Source organism: Vulpes vulpes, chromosome 11 (assembly GCF_048418805.1).
Source record: "Vulpes vulpes isolate BD-2025 chromosome 11, VulVul3, whole genome shotgun sequence".
Classification (NCBI taxonomy): Eukaryota; Metazoa; Chordata; class Mammalia; order Carnivora; family Canidae; genus Vulpes; species Vulpes vulpes.
In genome coordinates this window covers 51,384,135-51,403,808 of record NC_132790.1, presented here as the reverse complement: position 1 = coordinate 51,403,808, position 19,674 = coordinate 51,384,135, and the positions used below count along the sequence as shown (strand labels likewise).

Below are 19,674 nucleotides of genomic sequence, written 5' to 3'. Positions count from 1 at the left end.
ACTGTCATCAGGCCCCTTGCTGCCACCAGCTCACCTGGCACACACCAATTGGCTAGGGAAGAGCCAGGCGTGTGTGCCGTGGCACACTGGTGTAGGAGGTCAAAATAAATGGTGTTTTGAAAACCAAAAGGCTCAGGGTCTCATTAGCCCCAGAATCACTGTGTTCAAGTCAGCCACATGAATTTTGGCTAAGACAAAGCTGACCTGTAGGACTTGCGGGCTGTAACTTTATAGGAGTATCAGGAGTTTCCAAGCATTGCCAAACCTCTTCTGTTCTCGCAGCTGAGCATTCCATGGAACACACCTTAGGGAATCTGTGCCAGGGTTGGTGCCTGCCTCCAAATCCACTTGAACAGGCCCACAGTTCACAGGGTAAGACATCCGAGAACAGCTGGCCTGGCTGATTGTGGCACAAACAACATATGGACACTGTATCACACTGCGGGGAGGGCCCTAAACTAGAGCCACCTGCGGCCTTTTACAAACATTAATTGGTTTGGGGTGTGACCTCTGATTTAAAAGCTGGGGAGGACATGGGTGCCAGCAGGGGTAGGGCCCTGGACTGAGCCCAGGTCCGGGAACGGTTTGGGGGCGTAGCATGTCTGGGCCCCCATTGCCTTTCGGTTCCTCTGGCTTTTCTGTTGCTTCTTCCTACTGTCGCCCACAGAGTAAGTCTACCCGGGTAAGATCACCGTGGGGTTTCTCCTTTCAATGAAACACCAATGGTGTGTCATTTATAATATTCTTCATGTCGTGCTTCCTCCATATTTCTTATTTGGAGCCTGTCTTTGTTTTTGTGGTTTGTGAAAAACACAGTCTGCTCTTGTGTTGTAACACGGTGCCGAACATCGCTTGGGAGCAGTTTACCATGTGCCGCTAACCAGCGGTCCCCGAGACAGGAAGATTCGCTAATGCTCCTGCAGATAGCCCACCATGGGCCAGGAGGTGCTTGTGCTTGACAAGAAGCAGAAATTGGTTTGGGGTGACCACCAAAGGTGGTCAAACCAAAGGTGACTTTGTAAAGAACGTGTTGAGGTCAACGTTGCATAAAATTCTTGTCAGGAAAATTCTTAAGGAGCTTGGGTGCTGAAACAGTCTGGCTTCATTTTTATTTAAAAAAAAAAGTCTTATGAGGGGCACCTGGTGGCTCAGTCAGTTAAACATCTGCCTTTGGCTCATGCCATGATCCCAGGGTGCTGGGATTGGGCCCCTTATTGGGCTTTCTACTCAGCGGGGAGTCTGCTTCTCACTCTGCCTCTGCTTGTGCATGCTCTTTCAAATAAATAAAATCTTTTTAAAAATCTTATGAAAATGATCTTAGAGTTTTCCTCCCTCTGATAGATTCATTTTTTCATTAATAACTTAATGAGCACAAATGCTAACTACGTGCCTACCCTGTAGAAGCTGTGGGCTAAAGCAATGGAGACCTGCAGGAGTTTATGCCTCTGTTCCTCACCCTGGAGGATGCAAACCACTCACTTACAGCCCCTGTGAGAGAAGTGGTCCTCGGACCCCTGGAACACAACTCACACGCAGGCCTCCCAGGGCCATGCTGGGGTCCCCTCAGTGGCACTTAGCTTAAAACCCCACCTCCTGGCTGCCGCCCCCCGGCCCCCCCAACCTTGGCTGGCTTGTCGTCCCTGAGACCATTTCCTTAGGCAATCACTTGTTCTTCAATCCTCACGTTGCTGTCTGCTTCTGGTCAGTTCACCCTAAGACAGCTGTAGCAAAGAAGACAAAATAAAATAGTAGGTAAAGAGATGATGAATCGAAGCTGCAAACTGGATCCTAAGAAGAAGCCAGCCCAGTGACCGGTGAGGGAAAGAACACTTCTAGGGCATCAGAAATGGCTGCAAAAGCCCACGTGATGGTTGAGAGATTGAAGGGGGAGGGCCCCACGGCTGGATGGAAGTGGTGAGGAGGAAGCGAGGTGTGTGAAGGCCCTGGGAAAGAGTGCTGCCCATGTCTCCCTGAAGGCCCACAGGGAGTCTGTATTTTATTGAACTCTGTTTGGGTGATCTGCTACCTAGTGATAGTTTAAAAGCGATAAAAGCAAAAGTCCTAGAAGAGGAGATTCAGTGAGGGATGAATCTATCCAAAGGCTTGATTTTTCTTCTATTTTCTAGAAGCGGCTTCAGAGTGAAATTCCCTGCCAGCTACCATATTGAAACCCATATAGACTGTACCCAGCCAGCACGACATGGACAGGTTGCTAGAAAGAGGGCTATCCCCTAGGATTTGACTTTGGTTTAGAGATGACCCGCCCCTTCTTGTCCTGGTCCCTCCATCAGGAAGCCTCCCTGAAACACCTCTCTGCTAACTATTCTTATATCTATATTTCACAGTCTAGACCTCAATGGGTAATATCTTCTATAAGGACATAAGATTCCAAGCAATGTATTCTGTTTGTAAATATATTTCTCTTCACTGTGAGGAATGTTCCCAGACTCCACACATTCTATTGGCTGTACGATCGCACAGACTTCCACCATATACCCTGGTAGTTCTCGACTTTCCAAGCATGAGGTTTCTGGTTACTTGTCATCTGACATGTGACATCACTGTAGACTGGCTGTGAGTTCTGCTCACAGGTACTTTACTTTTGAGGCTCAGTGTGAGAACTTACTGAAGACTTAGATGAACCATATGAAGGGGATGTTTTCAATTAGCATCACTGTACAACAGTATATACCTCTTATTTTGTAGATTCACTTGTTAAAAACTGGACAGAGGCTATTTATCCTAATGTAACCTAGCATTTCTCTGGTGACAGGTTCATAGTGCACAATGTGATTTTTATCACCTAGGAGAAGCATCTTTTCTTCTGAGATCTTCAGCCAGCTCCAACTTTCAGGACAGCCAAGGTGGCATTCTTTTGCTTCCTTACAATCACAAATGAGAATACAGGCCTTATGAAAGCTGAGCCTGGCCAGAACCACCCAGAAAGCTGAGCCTGGCCAGAAACAGACCCACAGTCAAGGCTTCCTTCTTCCTTCCTTCCCCCTCTGTCTCCTCCACGTGCATAAGGCACAGGCCATGTGCACCACTGTAACTGGTTCCATGGAAGAAAGTTGTACTTGTTCTTCCTCTGTAAGGACAGAGCCTTCTTCAGCCTTGTAATGACTGAACAGGAACACATCCTTGAACCACAAAATGCCTCTTGTCACATAAATCCACACTGAAAAAATCCCAGCACACTGAGAGGTAGCAGATGTGCCACGTTATAGTTTTCTTTCTACACAGGAATGTTGCTGATGCATTCTAGACCATCTATGTTTTGTGTGTGTGTTTGTGGTTTTTTTTCCTTCTATTTTTAGGAAGCACTGGAATGGTTTGTTGGAAAAAAAAAAGTGAAAAATATTGATTCAAATAAAAGTTGGGCTCATCTCGGATGTTAATGCTGTATCTGTCATGGCTTCCTGGTAGCATGATTCATGGATGCTGGGCTGTACATATGTAAAGACCCTGCTTCTCAGCACATCCTCATGACCAACACTTCAACTGCAAGGGATATGTTTCTTCTAACAAACTTTAATGCTTGTCATTACCTTCTTTTTCTTATGGCGTTATGATATGGTAAGAAGGGGATAATGTTTTTATCAGCATTGGTCAGGGTTAAACAGTACTCCCAAGGTCTCAAGGCTAATCATGGCTTTACACACTTATTAAAGAGTCACCCAAACACTGAGGTTAGTGAAGCCTGGAGAAGAAATGTTTTTATAAAGTACTGTGCAAATCTATATTACACAGATCTCTAAAGGATCCCATCTGTACTGGGTTTCATTCAAATGAGTATTAATAGAGATAAGTGGTCCTTCAGCTAAGCTTGGGGAAACTTTATTAAAATGCAGTTGGGTTTAGAAAAAACATTTTGCTGGTATTTGTTCAAAATGGAGTATAGCAGAGATTCATCAGAAGCTTGAGTCCTCTCTTTGCTGGTATTCAGACTACATTTACATCATTTAGCTCACAGCTACACATAAATATATCAAAGCTAATTTCATTAAGTACAGTCTTACAATGACAGAAGATTCCAGTTCTCTGGCACTGATTCCCGTCATTAAGGCAGCTGTAGATAAGACAGGCCCCTACTCAGCCACAATTGCGACCTAGGCTCAGAAGGCTCACTCAAGAAATCTGGTCAGCACAAATTGGAAAAATTAAAAAGTCTTTTATTTATTTGACATATGAATTGGGTTTGATGCCCCTACCCTTTTATGTGTTGAAAAGTATTTCAGAGGAATATGACAAATGATCAGCTTGTATTATTATGACAGATGGATTTATTATCTTGGAAGATTCTCTTTGCATCTAATGGCTATAATTACACACTCCAGTGCCTTTTACTGATATATAAGATGAGAGTATGTTAGACGAGAATATAAGAGATTGATTTTTATTTTTTAAGAAACATGCCTTGAATTCCACATTTAAATGAGTTATACTTGATACAGAAAATTAAAACAAGAAATGGCATACTATTATGCCAATCACGTTTATATTTCACAAATATTTTTGAACTTTTCTTTGGAATGGTGAATTTTCTTTGAAATGGTGGCAAATATTTCATGAAAGTAAATTTAATTTCTAGATGAGTCAAACTTACTCCTACAGCTCCCCTTTTCCGAATAAGGTAGTTGTTGCAGTTTGGGCAACACAAAATGACTTATGACTGTAAAGAAATAAAACTATTCCCTTGTGTAAGTGACCCACAAGGTGTATACAAAAGAAATTAGAATATCTACATTTATTTAATTACCGACTGTCACAAAGGAGGGAAGTTATAATTTAATTTTTTAATGCTTAAAGCAAATATGACATATTATTTAAAGATAACTAATTTGATTAAAATTCTTAACCTAATTGCAAGCCATCTGTGGACTTTTGAACACATTCTTTGTTTGAATCTAGTGATGCTAGAAAATGTGTGTCTAGCACTTCAGGCAATATCCTGGCAAAATTTCTCATATGACAGTGTCAGGAGGTAGCCCTATCTTGTCTTCTAGAAATAACTGGAAAAAACTGTCAATACAGCCTTAGAAAGGCTCTCAACACTAACCAAAGGCCAATAATATTTGAAAAGTATTTATCTACCAACCACTGCTGAAATCTAAGTAAGAATAGTGGTGGTCTATGCTTGGCCTGCATGCTTGGCCCATGAAGTATTTCTGATAAGGTGGGGCTGCCATGGGAACTAGTCACTTCATTGTTGGAAGGGGATTAATTGATTGGAAGTAGAGTGGGAACCATTCCCACTTATGAATGGGTAAAGCCTGAAGCTCTCCCAACCTATGGTTATAGTCCTGGTTGGGTCAAATGGTAGGTTGGAGAACAACCCAAGAATTTAACAGAGGGCTCCTAGAAATGAGGGAGTCACAGAGGGGCTTAGGAAGCTCTCCTTACATCCCTGGCTGGTATGGTGGCTAACACTACCAAGGCAGGAAGAGGAATAAAGTAAACAACAACAATACCAAGAAACAGGTAGAAAATAAAAATCAAAATGGCAGACAGAAGTCCAATCATATAAGTTACATTTTGTGCAAATGGACTAAACATTCCAATCAAATGACAGACTTTAAGACAATAAAAAAGAAAAAAAAAAAACCCAAGATCAACCACATGCTTCTTATAAGAGACATACTTTAAATTCTGAGACAAAAATAACTTCTAAGCAAAGAGATGAAAAAAGATGTATCACACAAACAAACAGTAAATAAAAAAGAAGGTGGGAGTGGCTATATTAATATTACACAAAATAGACCTGAAGACAAGAAATATTATTATACATAAAGAGGAACATATTTTATTTTATTTTATTTTATTTTATTTTATTTTATTTTATTTTATTTTATTTTATTTTTTAAGAGGAACATTTTATGATGATAAAATGGTCAATGCCTCAGCAAGATATAATAACAATAATAACAATGTCACTTGGGTGGCTCAGTTGGTTAAGTGCCTCTTAGTTTCAGCTGAGGTCGTGATCTCATGGGTCATGAGATTGAGCCCCGTGTTGCGCTCCACACTCAGCAGGGAGTCTGTTTGAAGATTCTCTCCTTCTGCCCTTCCCTTTGCTCTCTTTCTCTTTCTAAAATAAATTAATAAATCTTTAAAAAAAGTTAATGTGCATGCACCTACCAATGGAGCCCCAAAATACATAAAGCACAAATTGACAAAATTAATGGATTAATTAGGCAGATAATCATCAAGGACAAAAGACATGAACAACACCATCAGCTAACTTGACCTAACAAACATAGAATACCTCACACAATGACAAAATACACATTCTCTCACAAATGTACATGGCACATTTCCCAGAACACATTATCAAGCCTCAATAAATTTAAGGGAGAAATTATACAAGGTATGTTCTTCAACCATGTGAAATTAAATGAGGAGTAAATAATTAAAAACATTGGGACACTTATGAATATTTGAAAAATCAAACACTTTTATTAATAACCCTTAGTAAAAAAAAAATCAAAATGGATATTAGAAAATCTTTTGAACTAAATTAAAAAGGAAAACAACATATCAAAATTTGTATTTAAAACACTGGGAGAAAGTTATAGCTTTAAACATATATACTACGAAGGAAAAAAATCTCAAATCAGTAACTAAGCCTCAGGTAAAGGAACTATAGAAGGGCAAATTTAATGCAAAGAAAACAGAGACAAGGGTATCATAAATATCTGAGTGAAAAAATCAATGAAATAGAAAAAAAACTGAAGAGCAAGAGAAAAATCAATGCAACCGGAAGTCAACTACTTGCAAAGATCAACAAAATTTATAAACCTTCAGCTACACTGGCTAGAGAAGAAACAAAAAACCTTGAATTTCCAAAACTTGTCATGAAAGAGGAGAGAACACCAACCATACAGAAAGTAAAAAGATTTAAATTTAATATTATGAACAACTGTATGCCAGCAAAGTACAGAATTTGGATAAAATGGACAAATTTCTAGAAAGACACAGATTAATAAACCTGAGTCAAGAAGAAAAAAAAAACTTAAGATTTTCTTTAAAACAATAGCTTTAAAACAATAAAGAAATCGGATTAGATTTGTAATCAAAACTTTTCCCACAAAGAACAGCCAAGGCCTAGATGTCTTCACTGATGACTTCTAATAAATATTAAAAACAAAAACAAAAAAAATTACTATGCAGAATCTTTCAGAAGCCAGAAGAGGGAACACTTTATAATTCATTCTATAAGGCCAGTATTAACTGATATCAAAGCCAGGAAGAATATCACATGAAAAGAACGACAGACTAATATTCCTCATGGACACAAACAAAAAAATTCTTAGCAAATTGTTAGTAAATCAAATCAAGCAATATTTAAAGAGGAGTATATGCCATGACCAAGAGGGATTTATCCCCCAAAGGAGACTAATATCTGAAAATCAGTTGATTTTCATATTAATATAATAAAGGACAAAAGCAAAAACCTACATATGATAATCTAGATAGAGAAAAAGCATTTGACAAAATTAAACACCTATTTTTTATTTAATAAAAAAGACCAAATTGTTCAACGAAGTTGTGATGGAAGGGAACTTCCTATCCTTGATTAAGAGCAAGGCAAGAATCCTTCCTGCTCACCATCTCTCTTCAACATCATATTTGAAGTTCTAGCCAGTGCAATGAGGAAAACAAAGAAAATCAAATCCCAAATTCCCTGCTGCAAATCTCTCAAGGGAGATTAAAAATATTTTTTATAATATTGTCAATTATTTTCTGAATTATTTCCATTTCCTCTGGGTCAACATCTCTATTGCTGTTCTGTCTCATTCATGCTTTTGAATTTTCTTCAAGTATTTGTTGAGTCCTCCCTCTTTGTTCATATTTAGGAAAGGGGCACATGTCAATGTGATATTGCAATTGTGAAATTCTGTCTCTCCTGACAGGCTTCAAGTGTGTAAATGGGAGGGCAGACACCTGGTCTTGGGAAGATACAGCTTCAGGCTATGGCAATGAGGATGTGGTTTGTGACCACTCTAGCTTTACCTTCTCATGCTTTACTTATGGACTCTGAAACAGCAGTTCACTGTAACACACTTTTTTTTTTTTTTCTAATGTAAGAGGTACAGCAGCATCATAGGAGGCAAGAGTCTGAAGTCAGCACATCTCATTTCCAAGAGCTGCCATTACAGCCAACTGTGTGACCTTGACACCTCTGAAGTCTCAGTGTCCTAGTGTGCAGGGTGAGCCAAGACCAGTACCTGTGGCTCAGTGCTGCCTCGGGATTATGTGACAGAGGGTGCATGAAGTACCTGGCATAGACAGATGCTCCATCAGTGGTGCCTGCCTTTCCCTTCCTTCCTGTGGTGAAGAAAAGGCTCCCCGCATCACCTTGAGCACTGTTTCTAAGTGATGACATTCCTTGTATTCTAGGATCCCGAAGGGGTTGCACTGTCACAAATAAATGGGTAATAATTGGCCTTTCCACATTTGATAAGCACCTCTAACAGCAGGGGACTGTTAGGCCTCTCTAGCCATTAACTTCACCTATTTTATTTCAAAGCTTTAAACTCAAATTTGCTATTTCATAGAACTGCTTTAATCCCCATGCCTGAAATCTGTTTGAGTTTCTCTGTGTGAAAAGGAGAAGTGGTTTCCTATTGGTTTTCCTGAAAGCTGTGGTCTGGAAAGTGCCAACAAATTGGGTGTGGACTGGATGAAGTCATGGACAAACACCAGGGAGGAGGCCCTATGGCTGTAGAGCACCAGGGCCCAACTCATGCACCCAGAGTGGCCTGAGGCTCCCCCATGGAGGCCTGTCTGGTTACACTGAGTGCAGTGCCGCCGTATGATGAGTAGCCACCTCTGCATTCCTGTGATCCCTCAGAGCCTCCCTGAGATCTCCCTATCTGATTTAGAGCCCCCAAAACTCACTATGACTAGCAGCTCTCTCTTGGATAGAGCAAGACAAATCTCAATTTCTGAGGCCTTTCCATAAAGATCCTTGAAATTAGCTATAGAACCTATTCACATTAATATGATCTTGAAGGCTCACTGGAAACTCCACATATTCTTGCAGAAATGCATGTCAGGTGAGCAAACCTCTCTGGATCAGGATGTCTCCAGGATAAATGCCAGGGATGAACCTCTCTAGATAGGGTGATAAGGGGACAGGTAAGAGGCAGGTTGCCTGGTACACAGGAACTCCAGCAACAAGGACCCCTGCTTTTCATCGGTGTAATGGCTTTCTGAAAACTGCAATTTTGGGGAAATAATATCAATTTGTTATAGACCAAATGAAGCTACAGGATTCCCAGAGCAGTTAAATTCTTATTTTTTGTTGTTTTGTCTGAAGTAGTACTATTGTCTACTGGGAAGATCTCCAGATCAATTGTAGTATTTTCTGTTTAAGTCACGACATAAATGAGCACTGGGTGTTATTCTGTATGTTGGCAAATTGAACACCAATAAAAAATAAATTTATTATTAAAAAAAAGTCACAACATAACTATGTTGTCACCATGTTCAATTAGATGATCTTAAAAAAGTACAGGTCAGAGAGGCCAAACTTTTTTGCTCTGTGGTACACTATAGGCTACAATAATCAGCACCCAATTTGTTGGCACTTTCCTATATTGTCATCCTAAAAAGTCCCTCCCATGCTTACTTTGGACTTAGCTGTGTATCTTTCTTTGGCCAATAAGACAATAATATGTGTAACACAAGAAGACTCGGAGAGGCCTCGTATGCTGGGACTCACCCTATCTTGATGCTTTTGGAATCTCTACCGTAACTACCATGTGATGGAATGACCCGCTGGATGATTAGAGACATGTGATCCAGACACTTCTGTCACCCCCACCAAGGGCCAGCCAGCATTGTCAAGTACAGCTGTGCAGCTGAGCCCAGTGAGGGGACCTAGCTGAGATAAGCAGAGCAAGAACCACCCAGCTGAGACCCATTCCAGTCGTTGACCCTGAGAATCATGACCTAAATAAATAGTTGTGTTAAGCCATGAAGTTTTAGGGTATTTGTTATGCAAGAAATGCTAAGTGACACATGCCTCTTTATTATTTTATGGAATGGAAAAACAATAAACCTTAGAACAGTTGCTGCATGCATGCTGACACTTTTAACTACTCATTAGTTTTTCTTTATAAATAAAGACCACCATGGCTACACCATAAGAATGTTGCTGAGAGAATACTTTGTTTCTAAGAATTCCTCATGGACCAAGCCAACCACTCTGGAGCCCCCCTGGAATCCTCCATGGCTGGACTAAACAGAACTGAACTGAAGGAGGGACACAGCCACACTGTCTTGATCCTTTCCCCTCAAAGCCTGTGAGAAGAGCCACTTCTTGGTCAGGGTTTGCCAACCAGAAAGTCTCCTATGCGGCAGCCCAACGTCTAAACAACTGGTTCCACAGATGTCACTGGGTATGCCCTTTCTGGCTCTGGCATAAATGCCCATATGCTCCATCTTACCACTGCAGTCAGAGGTGACTATAAACACAGTATTACACGGCAGGTACTATAATCATGAGTAAAGATTCCAGCTGCTGTATCATTAAAGTTAACTCTTTCTGATGGGCTATTGCTACTGTTGCCAGCACAGAGAAACAAACTGGGTGGCAGGGCTCACTTCCCTGGAAGCCTGCACTACCCGTCAAAGCTAGACTGACCAGGTAGAAAGGCCAGTTGCACCAGCCACCCACCTCCTAGCATTTAATTTAAAAGACTATGTCTAAGTGGGTTCTGGTTGTTTGCAGGGTTCCCAAAGCCACATCTATTAGCTGAGGTCACTGCATGAAGACAGTTACAAGAAAATGGATTCAGTAACTGATTGCCAAAAATGTGGACTAAGACATACTATGTAAAGAACACTTGCATTTTAAAAAATGGCTGCATTTATTTGCAAGCGCAATCTGAACTCCATGCAAGTCTTAAAGAAAAAGGAATACGATTCCTTTTAGTGTAGTTCATTATGAAGTCACAGAATGGATGGAGACCAAGCACTAAAAAGATGTGTTATTTACCTGTTCATCCTCAGTGACCCTGCTAGAATATAGTTATTTAAGGATATGGACTTTAAGTGTGTTGATATAAGGAGAGGGATGGAGGAATGAAGCCAAGATATATGACAAAGTAATGATGGTAACATTCATGAATTTCTTTTACATTTTTGATGTAGTAACTATCCCAAACTTTAAAATTCTGATGTATATTATATATTGGAGCTGATTTTCCAAATATTCCTAACAAAGCTGAAAATCCTCTGCTAACCAGTGTGTCCATTTGGAGGCTTAGGGACATCTCTGCATAGTTCAGGGCTGACCCCTCCTTTTCCATCATTTCTGAACGATGGCAAACTTCACTTTTTAAGTATTTCTTCACTTCTACTACTGTCCTGATTCTCCCTCTCACCATCTCTTATGGCAGGTCCCAACAGTCTCTGTGCATCCAGTTTGGTCCTAGACCCACACTCCTCCCCTCTCCCCATTACCTCTCCGTTCTGTCCCATTGTCCCACTCTACAGCCATAGCAGCTTTCAAAAAATGAAATCAGACCCCAGCTCTCCTTCCTAAAACCCCTCACCATGGTTTCCACACTCATGATCCCCATCCAGGTGCCTAGCAGTGTGGCCTATGAGGTGCAGCAAGCACACCCCTATAGCTAGGAGGGCCAAAGCTATAGATGGGTAGGCTGGACTCTCCAGTCTCAAGCTACTCCCCAACATAGGACTCCTTGATGTTACCTGTCCTTCCTTCTTATAGGCATCTGAGTTTGTGACCTCGCCTAAATTCCAGTCTCCCTTAGAAGGCTGATATGGTCCTAAGTTAAGGGACCTCACTTCCGCTTGGTCCTGTCTCCCTAATTTCACCATGATCCATAGGTTTTAGCATTGGTAATCAGTTACTGTTCCCTGCAGATCTAAGTTAGATGCCTTTTTGTTTTATCTGCTCATGATGTTCCCTTGGACCAGAGTTCTCTTGCCACCTCCCCATGAGCCTTCTTGCTCATAGTCTGGTTCTCCTCCTCAAGATGCAGTGCAGGGGTGCTGCCTCTGCAATGATTCCTGACCCCCCCACATTATGCTGAGTCCCATCTCCTCCCCCTTTGGATGCTCTCAGAGCAGACTGGGTACTCTACCATCATAAATCCTGTGCTATGTGAAAATTGCACTCTTGCATATTTGCTTCCTGAAAGCATGCAGGTTAAGTTGCATTTATACTTTCGCATTTAACAATACCCTCAGGCTTGGAAAAGAGTGGACACATGACAGAGGCTTGTGAATGAAAATTAATGTACTTCTCACAGCTTTCTCAAAACTTTGGCACTGTCAGAGCTGACACCATCTTCTTCCTCTTAACAAGTGTCACCAAAGGGTATGAAGGTCTGCTCCAATGGCCTCGCCTACAACTTGACTTCTTTGAACTCCCTGCCAGTTGGTTTTCTGGGCTCCATTCGCAGGAATTGCTACAGAACATTTCTCATTTCTGAATTTCCTTTCTGATCAAAACCACTTCTTTCCAGTTGCTTCTGGTTTTCATTGCACCTCCAGGCCTGATGCTTCTGGTCTCCTTGGCTGCTGTGCTGTGTTATACTGTGTCCAACATGTATGTTTCAAAGCAGGTAATCCAAATGCCCTTACCTGCTCTCCAGTCTACCGAAGAAGTAACTCTTATAACTACTGACCTCATCTTCCCTTTAGGCTAGCATTCCTATTATTTTTTCCAGCAGGTTTAGCAATACCAAGCATCCCTTAATAGAAACTTTGGAATGCCAAATTAAGGAAACTGAATATGGCAGTGAAAACACTTCTCAAATTGTCCCCATGCACACCTTTCCAGCCTCATGTGGCCCTAGGACCATGTGCACCCCTCTCCCCTTGATCACTGTTGCCAATGACCCTTCTCTCCCAAATAGGCAGTGTTAGCTGGAATCCCCAACTGGCTTCTCATCCTGACAATCCTTTAGTCCACCAGTAGCCCCATTCTCATGGCCATCACCTTGGGATGAGCTGAAACCCCTACCTATTGCTTCAGGTTCTCTGCATTTTTGCACCCTAGTGCATTTTGCACCCTCACGAGTCCCCACCCAATCCCCAGGCCCTGTTCCCAAAGGCTGATGACAAACACATCCTCTGACCTCCAGCTCCTGGAATTCCTCCTCCTCCTCCACGTCATAGGAGAGGGTGTGGATTTTGATGTCATCAGCTGAGAGGTCGATGAACTTCCCATCGGGGTACTCCAGACTCTCTTTGGTGGGTGACCGGTCCTCAATGAAGGTGGTCTCGCAACAGTCGGTAGCCACGCCGTCCCCCCAGGAGCGCAGCACACCCTCCGAGTAGAGGATGATGTTGGGCCGGAAATGGGACTCCACAGACTGCTGAAGTGTGTTGGGGTCCAGCAGCTGCTGGACCGGCTCATTCCTGCTGCCATCCAGGCTGGCTGGTGCTGCACTGCCCACCACCCGGCAGCTCTGGTACTGTGGTGCTGAGTAAACAGACACTAGGCCATCTCTGCTCTCAGCCATGAAGTTTCTTGTGTTAATTAAGCCATTTCTCTTGCCAGCCTCACTGATTTTACTGTGCACCAGCATGCTCTTCTGTTCAATTATGCCATCCATGATGCTCCTTCTCCCTGACTGGGCGTCAAGCTGGCGGTCACACTCCAGGGTTACACTTGCCTCATGGGGCCCATTTTTCCTGGAGGAAGAGGAAACAGAGATGAGACAAGAAAATCACACCTGTAAAAAAGCAAAACACCCAGATCCTTGCTGTTTCAGTTTGTACTAGTCAGCCGATATGCACAGAAGCTGGGGGAGCCAGATGATATTCTAGTTCTATCTATTCTACCAATTTTTAAAAGGCTCTATCAGGGCAGCCAGTCAAAAAACCCATAAATTGATTACTCAAATCCCTGTGAAGTTTTTCTTCCAAATAAAGGAGACTGCAGAAATTGGAACCACTGCAGCTCTAGAGAAACCTGTGATCACCAGCAGACATCTTGAAACCCTCTGGTAAATCCAATCACATTAGCTTTGGGTCAGTCCACAGGCAAAATAAGACTGTAAATCTGTAATAGGGATCAACTCTTCCCAGGCCCATGGCCATTCATTCAAACAGAAAACACACCCCCAAGAAGAAAGGGTTTAAAATAACGTTCCACACAGATTTAGAAGATAAATGACAGGAAAACCTACACCACTAGTTCTATAGATAGACCAAATTCCCAAACTGAGGAAACACTCACATGTACATTGTAATGCATGTATGAGAATTAGCTCAATGCTCACATATGCCTCCTGGCCTTCCAACACAGCCCCAGGTATTGAATTAGAAGTTCCCCTGCCTTAATGGTATACAGCTTAGAGAAACATCTACATATATAAGATACAATTAAGAGGCCCTCTAAATTGTTTCTCCCTAGATTATGTTATTTTCTAGGGTTTTGAATGTTCCAAAAAAAAAAAAAAAGGAGAAGGATAAAGAAAAAGATACCAAAGATTTTGGAGATAATGCATTTACTTTCACAGCCAAGGAAATCACCAACAAACAAAAAGACAATCTACCACATAGGAAAAGATATTTGTAAGTGATATATCTGATAAGAGGTTCATGTCCAAAATATATGCAGAACTTACACAGCTCAACACCAAACAAAACAAAACACACAGGAATCTGATTTAAAAATGGGCAGAGGACCCAAACAGACATTTTTTTCAAAGAAGACATACAGATGGTAAACAGACACATGAAAGATGATCGACATCACTCATTATCACAGAAATGCAAATCAAAACAATGGTGACATATCACCTCATACCAGCCAAAACAGCTAGGATCAAAAAGACAAGTAATAATAAGTGTTAGTGAGGATGTGAAGAAAAGGGGACCCTCATGCACGGTTCATGGGAATGTACATTGGTGTAGCCACTGTGGAAAACAGTATGGAGGTTCCTCAAAAAAATTAAAGATAAAAATGCCATATGATCCAGTAATTCCGCTACTGGTTATTTACCCGAAGAAAATGAAAATGCTAATTCAAAAAGGTATATGCAGTCCTATGTCCATTGAAGCATTATTTACAATAGGCAAGATATGGAAGCAATCCAAGTATCCATCAATAGATGAGTGGATAAAGAAGAATGTGGTATGTGTGCGCATGTGTGTGTGTATATGTATATATATGTGTATGTGTGTATATATATATATATATATATATATATAAAATGGAATATGACTCAGCCATAAAAAAGAATGAGATCTTGCCATTTATGACAACATGGGTGGACCTGGGGATTAGGAGTTACAATTTTCCAGTTATAAAATACACAAGTCACAGGGAAGAAAAATACAGTAATAACACTGTATGGTGACAGATGGTGACTCCACTCATCATGGGGAGCACTGAGTAATGCACAGATTTGTCAAATCACTATGAAACCAACATGGTATCTCAACTATAATAAAATAATAAAAAATATTTAAATTTTTTAAAAAATTTTTAAATAAAATAATTTAAAAGCACTTGAATAAGTTTCCTATAAGGAAAAAACCTAATGATGATTTAAGGACGACCTGTACCTTTTCTCAAGATTTATAAATGTTTAGACTTTCCCTAACAACAAAAAGAATGAATTTCCTCAAGTATTTCCTCTCTGTAAGTTAGTAGCTATTATGTAAAAACATTCCATCTTAGGGACTTTGAGTACCCTGGCTTTCTATGAGATTTCAATTTTTTTTTCTGATATCATAACTGCTTTATTTGGTGGGTGATAGCTACAAGAATTTAAAATTTCAGACCAATCAAGACATAGAGAGGTCACGTTTGCAACTAACTGGAAAATAACATTTTAGCAGAATTGACAAATGATTAAACTACAGCATATGTTCGGAGAGATGGTGGGTGTTATTTATGTGATACTGTGTTAGATTTAAGAGAGGTCAAAAAACACACTGCCACCTCTGCTGATGTGGCACTAAGAAATACTTAGCTCCAGGGGCACATTTACAATCTGAGAGCTAAACCATTAATTAACTATTTGGGTAAGATCTTTTGAGTTCCTGTAACATGCAAGGCACAACGTTGTGTCTGAACGTCATCTCTGGGACTGCTCATCTTCCAAGCTAGACAATATGCTCACTGAAGTGTTTCTGGTCCAAACCCTCAACTTCTCTAATCTTCTCCTTCCACAGAGAAGCCACGGGGTTGATCTCAGTCAGAATTGGGCCCCTCATATGGTTTGTGATTGCCATATGTACTACCAAACCTAACATAATCTTCTTGACACATAGTTTGGTTTCTCAGATTGAGCTCCTTCTCTTCCAATCTGTTTTAAGTATCTTACAAAAGACATGTGATTGCATCTGTTGAAACCCCATCTCTTCAATGGAGTAGCAGGCTCTTGCCCAGCCAGAAGGACTTCCCCCTTTTTTGGTGTGTCTCAGCCGCTGTGTTACAGTTTCTTTTATGGCTCCTATTGCGTCCTTCTCTGCAAACATGACAGCTGTTAATGTCAACATCCTCCTCCAGCCCTTGCCCCTGTTCCTGTCCTGGAGCTCCTTGAGACTAAAGGAACAGTATTATCTCTTCCCTTTCTAGCACCTGGTATGCAGCAAGTACACAATGAACTGTTGAAATAAAGTTTCAAGTGTTATGTAATTAGAATAATCCCTACTTAGTGATCTCCTTGAGCTGTACAAACCCCAAGTGAGAATCTGATATTACAGCATCTTGAGGCAGGCACAGCTTAGGTCTCTGAGGGGCTGTCCACAAATTTGACACCTAAAGTAGCTGAGTACTGGCAGCATCAGCACCACCTGGAAGTTTGTTAGAAAGGTGGAACCTTCAATACACTTGGAATAACTGAATCAGAATCTGCATTTTAACACCATAGCAAGTGATTATTCTGAACATAAAGTTGAGGCGCTTTGTTCTATAGCATATAGTGAAAGTTTTGTCCTGTTGTACAAGTTAGCTCAATTGTATGATGGATTATTTGATATCTTTTAAAAAAGTCTTCAAATATATTTAAAAAACTTAGTTTTCTTCATGGAGTGAATTATCCAACTTTGAGCATCATAAATTATGATTACATTTGAATGAAAGAAGCTGAAATCAGACAACAAAAAGAAATAAAAGGCATTCAAATTGGAAAAGAAGAAGTCAAACTCTCCCTCTTCACATATGACATGATACTGTACATAGAAAAACCAAAAGACTCCCTCCAAGATTGCTAGAACTCCTACAGCAATTTGGCAGTGTGGCAGGATACAAAACCAATGCCCAGAAATCAGTGGCATTTCTATACACTAACAATGAGACTGAAGAAAGAGAAATTAAGGAGTCAATCCCATTTACAATTGCACCCAAAAGCATAAGATACCTAGGAATAAACCTAACCAAAGAGGTAAAGGATCTATACCTGAAAAACTACAAAACACTTCTGAAAGAATTTGAGGAAGACACAAAGAGATGGAAAAATATTCCATGCTCATGGATTGGAAGAATTAATATTGTGAAAATGTCTATGCTACCCAGGGCAATTTACACGTTCAATGCAATCCCTATCAAAATATCATGGACATTCTTCAGAGAAATGGAACAAATCATCTTAAGATTTGTGTAGAATCAGAAAAGACCCCAAATAGCGAGGGTAATATTGAAAAAGAAAACCAGAGCTGGGGAAATCACAATGCCAGATTTCAAGCTGTATTACAAAGCTGTGATCATCAAGACAGTGTGGTCCTGGCACAAAAGCAGACAAATGAAAGCTAAACCATTAATTTTGGAACAGAATAGAGAACCCAGAAATGGGCTCTCAACTCTATGGTCAACAAATATTCGACAAGGCAGGAGAAACTATCCACTGGAAAAAAGACAGTCTCTTCAATAAATGGTGCTGGGAAAATTGGACATCCACGTGCAGAAGAGTGAAACTAGACCATTCTCTTACACCATACACAAAGATAAACTCAAAAGTGGTGAAAGATCTAAATGTGAGACAAGAGTCCATCAAAATCCTAGAGGAGAACACAGGCAACACCCTTTTTGAAGTTGGCCATATCTTCTTGCAAGATACAATCTATGAAGCCAAGGGAAACAAAAGCAAACTGAACTATTGAGACTTACTCAAGATAAAAAGCTTCTGCACAGCAAAAGAAACAGTCAACAAAACTAAAAGACAACCTACAGAATGGGAGAAGACATTTGCAAATGACCTATCAGATAAAGGGCTAGTATCCAAGACCTATAAAGAATTTATTCAACTCAACACCCAAGAAAAACAGTCCAATCATGAAATGGACAAAAGACATGAACAGACATTTCTCCAAAGAAGACATACACAGAGCCAACAAGCACATGAGAAAATGCTTGCATCACTTGCCATCAGGGAAATACAAACTAAAACCACAATGAGAAGGTGACTGGGTGGTGGACACTGAGGGGGACACTTGGTGGGATGAGCCCTTGGTGTTATGCTATATGTTGGCAATTTGAACTCCAATAAAAATTTTTTTTAAATAAAAAAGCAAAAAAAAAAAACCAAAAAACAAAAACAACCCACAATGAGATACCACCTCACACCAGTGAGAATGGTGAAAATTAACAAGACAGGAAATAACAAATGTTGGAAAGGATGTGGAGAAGGGGGAACCCTCTTGCACTGTTGGTGGAAATGTGGACTGGTACACCTACTCTGGAAAACTATGTGGAGTTCCTCAAAGAGTTAAAAATAGAGCTACCCTAGTACAATTGTACTACTGGGTATTTACCTGAAAGGTACAGATGCAGTGAAACGCCGGGACACCTGTACCCCAATGTCTATAACAGCAATGTCCACAATAGCCCAACTGTGGAAGGAGCCACAACGTCCTTCAACAAATGAATGGATAAAGAAGGTGTGGTCTATATACACAATGGAATATTACTCAGGCATCAGAAAGGACAAATACCCACCACTTGCTTCGATGTGGATAGAACTGGAGGGTATTATGCTGAGTGAAGTAAGTCAATCAGAGAAGGACAATCATCATATGGTTTAATTCAGATGGAGAATATAAGAAATAGTGAAAGGGATTATCATGGAAAGGAGGGGAACTGAGTGGGAATAATCAGAGAGGGAGACAAACCATGAGAGGCTCCTAACTCTGGGAAACAAACAAGGGGTAGTGGAAGGAAAGGTGGGTGGTGGGATGGGGTGACTGGGTGACGGGCACTGAATAGGGCACATGATTGGATGGGCATTGGGTGTTATACTATATGTTGGCAAATTGAACTCCAATAAAAAAAAAGAATGAAAGAGGCTGAAATTAGTGGAATCTTATTTTTATCACTTGCAGCATCCTTCAATATCCCTTTAAATACAGACCAGCTTAATATATATATTGTATTTCACTTCATAATTCCTATTAGCTCATTTCCTCTGTGTTTACTTCCACCCTCTTTTACCTGATAACAGACTTATGCCAGCTGGAGCTGAGTAGCTCAGAGAGAAAATGCTGCTACTCATTGGGGTTATCTACCAGCATCCTTGCCACTGCTTTCTGGAGTCTTACCCAGTGACGGCTGTTCTACCCAGGCTTTTTACAACAGATATATATTTATATAATAAAACTGGTTATATTCTATGACAAATAATACTTCCCCCCCCCCTCCCTTTTTTTGGTCCAGATCCAGTGGCTGCCTCTCACTTGACC

At 40.7% G+C, this 19,674-nt stretch overlaps 1 protein-coding gene across 6 annotated transcripts in view; it reads right to left on the bottom strand.

Moving 5' to 3' along the window:
• SYNDIG1 (synapse differentiation inducing 1) overlaps nt 1-19,674 on the bottom strand; it is a 186,349-nt gene that overhangs the window by 88,716 nt on the left and 77,959 nt on the right. For all 6 annotated transcript variants that reach the window (XM_072726286.1, XM_026016374.2, XM_026016371.2 and 3 more), the window contains exon 2: nt 13,119-13,677. In XM_072726286.1, the coding sequence (XP_072582387.1) occupies nt 13,119-13,598 (480 nt within the window). In that variant the 5' untranslated portion in view covers nt 13,599-13,677. The remainder of the gene's footprint in view (nt 1-13,118; nt 13,678-19,674) is intronic.